Raw genomic sequence first — 8247 nt, forward strand, 5'->3', positions numbered from 1 at the left:
ACATAGTATCTGTTTGTCTACACATATGACCTTATTTTGTTCTTGGTTAATGTATTTGATCTACTAATACGAGGTGATCAGATCCTACTGTTATATATCTCAACTACCATTGGTAATCCCCGAAAATACCTACCATTGCTAACTCAAATAGCTCTGGACTAAGACCGAGGGCAAAAGAACGTAGCCTAATGCGCCGAGAAAAGATCGCAACACACAACCATGCTTCAAGCGGCTTGCAATACCAATGGCTTTTCGAATTCGCTAATCATATAAATACTACAAGGGTTTTGCGCGCTTTTCTGTGTCGTTGGTATTGTTGGGTTTTCATAAATTTTTTACTCCCTCTGTTACAGAATATGAGGTGTAGTAGTTCTTTGAAAAGTCAAACCCCCTTAAGGTTGACCAAATTTGTAGAGAAATATATCAATATTTACAATATCAAATCGGTATCATTAGATTCATCATGAAATGAATTTCATATTTTATTTATTTAGTATTGTGGATGCTGATATTTTTGGCTCTTAACTTGGTCAAAATTAAAAAATAATGACTTTTCAAAAAAGTAATACACACATAATTCTTTTACTCCATCTGTTTCGGAATATAATGTGTATTAGTTCTTTGAAAAGTCAAATCTCTTTAAGTCTGACCAAATTTGTAGAGAAATATATCAATACCCATAAATCGAATCGACATCATTAGATTCATCATGAAATGAATTTTCATGTTTTATTTATTTAGTATTGTGGATGTCGATATTTTTGCCTCTAAACTTGGTCAAAGTTCAAGAAATTTGACTTTTCAAAAAACTAGTACACCTTATATTTTAAAACTGATGGAGTACTTGATTTGGCATGTGGGGGAGATGATGTAGTGTGTTTTATTTTTATTTATAATACATTGTATTGGTGCCTTCCGCAGTGTGATTCAGTGTTATCCGCTAATCAACTTATACTTATGTGAGGAAATTTTCTGCGTTGGTGGCTACAATGTACTATTATGATGCTACAACATTACACATGGCATTTTTTTCTTGATGGTGAAAGGTTGTGCGGGATTGATATGTCTCTATAGGCCGGTTGCTGCCGATTAATTTAAAAATCATTGACCCGGTTAAAATTATGAACCAAATCCAAAATTGAATTAACCAGAAAAGCTTCAAAACTAGGAAGCATAATGAATTATTAAAAGAATTGAATAAGAGAGCTGTTTGAGAATCAGGTGACCAGGTTTTAGTTTGGAGAGCTCAATTGAATGTGAGGCCTTAAAAATTAGGTAGCATAGTGTATTAATAAATTCACTCTGTCAGCTAGGCTCGAAACTGGACCAAATTAGAGCAAGCATAATAAGCTTAAGTAAGCAGGCTGTAAGGGTTAAAATATTATTTTCTGCTGACATGGAAGGGAGAGAAGAGGAGAGAGAAGAGGAGCCGGCTACAGAATAAGAGCTAACTGCAGCACATGCTCCTAGGCACTATGTGAAAGTGAACGATGGACCATTTATTAATGAAGTAGCACATCTTTATATCTTATTATTATACTTGAAGGCTACAAGGTTGGCTATAGATGACATGACAACGTCATATAGCCATCAGCTGGGTGTACTATTAACCATGCTCTTAGTAGTATGAGCCTTGGCTTCAGAAAAAAGTGGAAAGGAATTTAAGGCCTTGTTTGTGGGGATTGAAGTGGGCATCACAAAAATTAGCATAGCGATTGGTAGAAGACTCGTTCTATCCTCCACATCGCAGTGCTGAATGCCAGGTGGAGCACATAGCGCGTAGCATTCCACAGTTTCCAATTTTTTCCAGCACGGGCCTTGAGTAAATTGCACAGAAGTACCACAATTGGGGCATTGGAAGCAGATTGGTACCAAGATTGGTAATTTTTACGTGTCAGTATCAAGATTGGGGCTAGCCGTTGCAAAAAAGACTAAAAGCTCATTTTGTACGTATTGACACTAAAGCTGACCGATTGGGCCCGCCCGTCAGGCGCCACGCTGGCCAGTGCGCGCGTCGCCTGCGCTGGCTGCGCGCTGACTCGGACAAGGTCGGCTCGACCTGTTTATGTGCGACCGAGCCAGACCCCGACCCCGACCGCGCTCGCCTTCTTCTTTCTTTCTTCCTGCTCTCTGCCTCGCCGTCGCTTGCGCCCGCCACCGCCGGCCACCACAGCACGCTGCCGCAGCCATGGTTCTGGAGGACGAGAGCAGTGACGACAACTCAAGCCTCCCGTACATGCACTCCGAAACCTCCACCGATGGGCTGAACCAGGTAAGTTACTCCATGGGAGCTAGGGTTAGGGTTAGGTTTAGGAAATTTGGGGATTTTTGTGTGTAGGTGGTCTTTGTTGTTAGGACTTCGTTTGATTTGATTTGTCCTCGTCCTCTGCACATGATGGTAACTTGGATTTTGCTTGGGCAGGTGCCTTTCTCTCTTGAGGACCCGGATTACAAGGGTCTTGAGCTAGATCTGATAGTGTTGTGCGAGAAGCATGGGAAGCCATCAGAGAGGCTTGTTGCGTTTGAAGGAACAATGACTGGGAGAAGGTTCTTAGCATGTGCAGAGCCGGTAATTTTCTTGCCTTGGTGATTAAGCACTGGATGTGTTCATTGAAAGTGGCAGAGTCTTGTTTGCCACCTGTGATTCAGTTATGTGCATGCTAAATTTGTTAGGAATGATCATTATTAAGTTCAGTGGAATGCATTTCTGCTAAAATATATGCTCCTGTTGTGTGCACATGCTATTTATTTACACTTCTTTCCAAATGCAGTGTTGCTCAATATTAAGTTCAGTGGAGCCAGTTAGTAACAATTGCTTACTGCTGACAGTAGGTAGTCTCATTAGCTAGTTTGTTACTGCAGGCTAGTGTAGTGTATTTAGGTGGGCAAAGTAGTTCACATTGTGTTGCTTATTACTGTTAGGATTTCATTATATTAATGGTCAATTCTTAGCAACTGCTGTTGCTTAGCACATGGCTGCTTAGCAACTTGTAAGTTGAATGGAGTGTTACTCTGGTGCCTGGTAAATATATGAGTTGATCATCCATTGTAGGATTACATTAATTTATTTTACAATGTGGTCATGTTGCTTAGCAAATGGCTGTGCAAATCCAGTTAATGTCAGTGCCAAGGTACTGCCATGAACTAACTGTTGCTTAGTACTCTTAGTAGTTGTATTGTACTAAATTTTGCCCTTCTAATTTTTCCAGGAAGGTCAGAATTGTGGGTTTGTTCAGTGGGTTGATGAGCAGTGGCCCCCAACAATGGAGAATGCATTGCTGAAGCTTTGGTCAATGGTTGAAGAGAGCAAGTCTGCTAGGGTGAATGATAATCTTCAAAGTGCTCTAACTATTCATCAGTTGACAGAAGAAAAGAACAAGCTGGATGCAGACTATGACAAGTTAGTGAAAGATGTGCATCAACTTGTGGACTTTCAGCAGGATAGGGTTGTGGATTTCAGTTATCTGCAGTCTGCTGTCACATATCAGCACCAATGCAGAGCTGAATTGGTGGCTGGTATGAATGCAGAAATGGCAAAGAAAGATGCATCTGCACAGAAGCTTCAACAAAAGTATGAACTCCTGTGCAACCTGACAAGTGCTCAAGCAACTGTCATCCAAAACTTGAAGTTGAAGAATATGAAAGAGAAGGAATTGTTGAGTGAGGGTAGGATGAATTTGGAGTTGAAGAATGCAGAGTTCACAAAGTTTGAGGAGAAGCTCACCCAAGAGAAGCTAGAGTTTAAGCTCCAGGTTGCTGATCTGCTGAAGCTCAAGGAAAACCATAATGAAGAGAAGCAGATGCAAGAGTTTAAGATTACTGAGCTCATCAAGGCAGAGGAGAAGCTGAAGGAGAAGATCAAGGGGATCCAGGCCATCTTGCAGAACTGAACAAGATGACTTGAGATTAGTGGGCATTGCAGACCTTTTGGGAATGATGGTTGTGCAATGACCTAGTAACTTAGAATTATGGTTGTGTAATGTATGGTTCTAGTACTAATTGTGAACTCTGGTTGTAACTCTAGTAGTTATGCTATTCATCCTTTTGTGAGAAAAGGATGGATTGTGCATTTGAACTCCACTATGTAATGTGATCAATGTGAACAATGGATGTGTATTCTATAATGTGTTGAACTCCAGTGTTACTTATGTTATAGTGATGCTTAAATGCTTAAATGCATTTGCAAAAGTAATGCTTATGTTAGAGTGATGCTTATGTTAGAGTGATGCTTATGTTATATTGATGGTTTAAATGCATTTGCAAAAGGAATAGTTACATATGTTATGTTACAGTGATGCTTTAGGTGGTTCCGTTGACCCCGAGCCACCCTAGACCCTAGTTGAATGCTTTAGGTGGTTCCGTCGACCCCGAGCCACCAAAACCCTAGTTGATGCCTTTAGGTGGTTCCGTCGACCCCGAGCCACCCTAGACCTTAGTTGATGCCTTTAGGTGTTTCCGTCGTCCCTGAGCCACCCTAGACCCTAGTTGATGCCTTTAGGTGTTTTCGTCGACCCCGAGCCACCCTAGACCCTAGTTGATGCTTTAGGTGGTTCCGTCGACCCCGAGCCACCCTAGACCCTAGTTGATGCTTTAGGTGGTTCCATCGACCCCGAGCCACCCTAGAGCCTAATTGATAGGTTTAGGTGGTTCCGTCGACCCCGAGCCACCCTAGAGCCTAGATGATAGGTTTAGGTGTTTTCGTCGACCCCGAGCCACCAAAACCCTAGTTGATGCCTTTAGGTGGTTCCGTCGACCCGAGCCACCCTAGACCCTAGTTGATGCTTTAGGTGGTTCCGTCGACCCCGAGCCACCAAAACCCTAGTTGATGCCTTTAGGTGGTTCCGTCGACCCCGAGCCACCAAAACCCTAGTTGATGCCTTTAGGTGGTTCCGTCAACCCCGAGCCACCCTAGACCCTAAATGATGCCTTTAGGTGGTTCCGTCGACCCCGAGCCACCAAAACCCTAGTTGGTGCCTTTAGGTGGTTTCGTCGACCCCGAGCCACCCTAGACCCTAAATGATGCCTTTAGGTGGTTCCGTCGACCCCAAGCCACCCTAGACCCTAGTTGATGCTTTAGGTGGTTCCGTCGACCCCGAGCCACCAAAACCCTAGTTGATGCCTTTAGGTGGTTCCGTCGACCCCGAGCCACCAAAACCCTAGTTGATGCCTTTAGGTGGTTCCGTCGACCCCGGGCCACCAAAACCCTAGTTGATGCCTTTAGGTGGTTCCGTCGACCCCGAGCCACCCTAGACCCTAAATGATGCCTTTAGGTGGTTCCGTCGACCCCGAGCCACCAAAACCCTAGTTGATGCCTTTAGGTGGTTCCGTCGACCCCGAGCCACCCTAGACCCTAAATGATGCCTTTAGGTGGTTCCGTCGACCCCGAGCCACCCTAGACCCTAGTTGATGCTTTAGGTGGTTTCGTCGACCCCGAGCCACCAAAACCCTAGTTGATGCCTTTAGGTGGTTCCGTCGACCCCGAGCCACCAAAACCCTAGTTGATGCCTTTAGGTGGTTCCGTCGACCCCGAGCCACCCTAGACCCTAAATGATGCCTTTAGGTGGTTCCGTCGACCCCGAGCCACCAAAACCCTAATTGATAGGTTTAGGTGGTTCCGTCGACCCCGAGCCACCTTAGAGCCTAATTGATAGGTTTAGGTGGTTCCGTCGACCCCGAGCCACCCTAGAGCCTAATTGATAGGTTTAGGTGGTTCCGTCGACCCCGAGCCACCCTAGACCCTAAATGATGCCTTTAGGTGGTTCCGTCGACCCCGAGCCACCGAAAACCCAAAGTGCTTCTTTTTTAGCCTAGACCTTAACAACATATCCAACAATGTATACAACAATATATCCAGCAATATATCCAGCAACAGAGTTACTCTATCCAATAGTATGCACCATTGTCATGAACATATCAATCATAAAAAGATATAAAAAGAACCATCCACATGAACATAGTCCATTCCAGGCATTGATTAACTAATAAATAGCAAGATCACATCCATCCACATGAACAAAAGCCAGCTCCAGAAATGGCATTAACTAATAAATAAATCCATCCATCCACATGAACAAAAGCCATATATGGCATTGATTCTTAAAGTACACCAGCAAAGTACAATAAGAGCACCAGCAAAGTACACTGAGAGCACCAGCAAGATCATATTGTACCATAGGATGCAAGAACACACATGAAGTATCTAGTTTTGAACATTACATGGCACATGTGCCATTTAGTGGTTACCACTTGCATAGAAGTAGGCTCTCCATCCTCTGTTTCTACCACCAGAAGGTGGAGTAGCAGTAGATGTAGAGGGAGCAGTAGATGTGGAGGGACCAGATTGCCTTGGGGCAGAGAATGTACCTCTCCCTCTCCCAGCACCTCTCCCAGCACCTGGTGCAGCACCTCTACCAGCACCTCTAGCAGCACCACTCCCAGCAGCTGCAGCTGCAGCCCCTCTCCCAGCTCCTCTCCCAGCTCCTCTCCCAGCTCCTGTTCCAGCTGTTGGTGTTGTTGTAGGAGTTGGATGAGAAGTTGTTGATGCTTGTGTAGTAGCAGCAGCACCAGCATTGGAATTCCTTGCAAGAGGCTTGCATAAACAAAGAAGGAAAATGAGTTAGTACTTAAAAAAATAGAATGTACAAGAAGGAAAACCTGTTACTACTTATTAGAGGATTACCACATGTTTGTTCTTCCTCAAAGCCAGCTCAGGCTTCAACTGCTTGTTGCAGCTTGTGTACCTATGTCCTTGCAGTCCACAATTGCCACATGTTATAGTCCCCATTCTTGATGTCTCCTTAGGCTTTGGGACTTCAAATTTCCCCTTGATCCTCTTCTCTTTCTTTCTTCCTCTCTTCACTTTAAATGCAGGTGGGTCAATGTCTGGACCAGGGGTCCCTGTCCAGTCATGCTCACCAGGAACTGGATAGATCATTGGTTCATAAGCTGTCAGATAAATTTCTTTCTTGAAGAACTTGCTGACATAATCCTCTGGTTTTCTTTTGGCCTTGTTTATTGCTGAGATGGCATGGTTACATGGGATGCCACTTAGGTCCCATTTTCTGCACCCACATGTGTGCATTTGCAAGTTAACAGCATGGGTTTGCTGCCCACTTGTAACTTGCCACAAGTCCACACCAGCTTGAATTGGTTTGCAATATTTGGCCCTCTCCTTCTCAACCTCTAGCTTCTCACTATAATGGGGTGTTATGTCCCATCTAGCTTTCTTTCCACTCTCCCTATTCCTATGCCACCTCACCATCTGCTTATCCTTTATTCCATCACACATTGTCCTAATTGGTTTCTTCCTAACATCTAGGACATACTTGTTGAACACCTCAGATAAATTGTTAACTACAAGGTCAGTCTTGCAGTTTGTGTCAAATGCATGCCTTGCCCATGTTTTCTTGGGTATTTGACAAAGCCACTCCCAAGCTTGCTCACACTCATCTCTAAGGTCATTCATTGCAATGTTAAATTTGTGTTCACTATATGCATAGGCAGCATTATCCATACACTTTTTCAGATCTTCCCCCCTAAACCCAGCATTTTGGAAGTTTGCATAGATATGCCTAAGGCAGAACCTTTGGTTGCACTTAGGAAAGACAGCATTCACTGCATTTAGTAGGCCCTGGGACACACAATTAAACTAGCTAAGCTACTATCTAGCACAAAACAACCATATAGGAACAATGACATAAGATGCAAGCACATACCTTTTGTCTATCTGACATTATTGTATATGGACCAAACCTTCCCACTTCTCCTCCTAGGCAGATTTTAAGTTGGTGTAGAAACCAACACCAGTTAGGTGTGTCCTCTTGCCCAACAATACCAAATGCTAGTGGGTATATATTGTTGTTGCCATCTCTACCAGTGGCAGCAAGTAGTTGAGCACCAGTAGTTAACTTAATGAAGCACCCATCAACACCTGAGCAAGAAAATTCAGTATTAAAAACATTCAAATGCATTTCAAGATGAAACAATATGTAACTAATGCACAAGGTGAACATACTAACCAATGAATGGTCTGCACCCCTTGAGAAACCCCTCCCTTGCTCCATTGATGCAATAGAACATAGCATGGAATCTTGGACCTAGATGGGGGATTTTTTCAGTGGGTGTTGGAGTTACAGTAGTGACTACTACTCTACTCCCAGGGTTTGTATCCATCACTGTCTGAGCATAGTCTTTCAACCTAGGGTATTGCTTCTTGTGGTCTCCTAGCACAGCATCAATAGCTAGGTT

The 8247-nt window shown here is 43.7% G+C and overlaps 1 protein-coding gene across 1 annotated transcript; it reads left to right on the top strand.

Annotated features, from left to right (window-relative positions):
- Positions 1-2144: 2144 nt before the first annotated feature.
- Positions 2145-3890, top strand: LOC109776596 (uncharacterized). The gene is made up of 3 exons (XM_020335258.4): positions 2145-2272; positions 2423-2569; positions 3210-3890. The coding sequence occupies exons 1-3, from the start codon at positions 2189-2191 to the stop codon at positions 3888-3890; spliced, it is 912 nt and encodes a 303-aa protein (XP_020190847.3). The 5' UTR covers positions 2145-2188.
- The last annotated feature ends 4357 nt before the right edge of the window (positions 3891-8247 follow it).

The sequence above is a fragment of the Aegilops tauschii genome, chromosome 3, assembly GCF_002575655.3.
Source record: "Aegilops tauschii subsp. strangulata cultivar AL8/78 chromosome 3, Aet v6.0, whole genome shotgun sequence".
Taxonomy (NCBI): domain Eukaryota; kingdom Viridiplantae; phylum Streptophyta; class Magnoliopsida; order Poales; family Poaceae; genus Aegilops; species Aegilops tauschii.

What these genes read in the sequence shown, in the direction of transcription:
- LOC109776596 (XM_020335258.4), top strand. Translation starts at nt 2,189, where the DNA reads ATGGTTCTGGAGGACGAGAGCAGTGACGACAACTCAAGCCTCCCGTAC. An exon ending in CCACCGATGGGCTGAACCAG is followed by an intron (nt 2,273 to 2,422) that starts GTAAGTTACTCC and finishes TTGCTTGGGCAG; the next exon opens with GTGCCTTTCTCTCTTGAGGA. An exon ending in TCTTAGCATGTGCAGAGCCG is followed by an intron (nt 2,570 to 3,209) that starts GTAATTTTCTTG and finishes TAATTTTTCCAG; the next exon opens with GAAGGTCAGAATTGTGGGTT.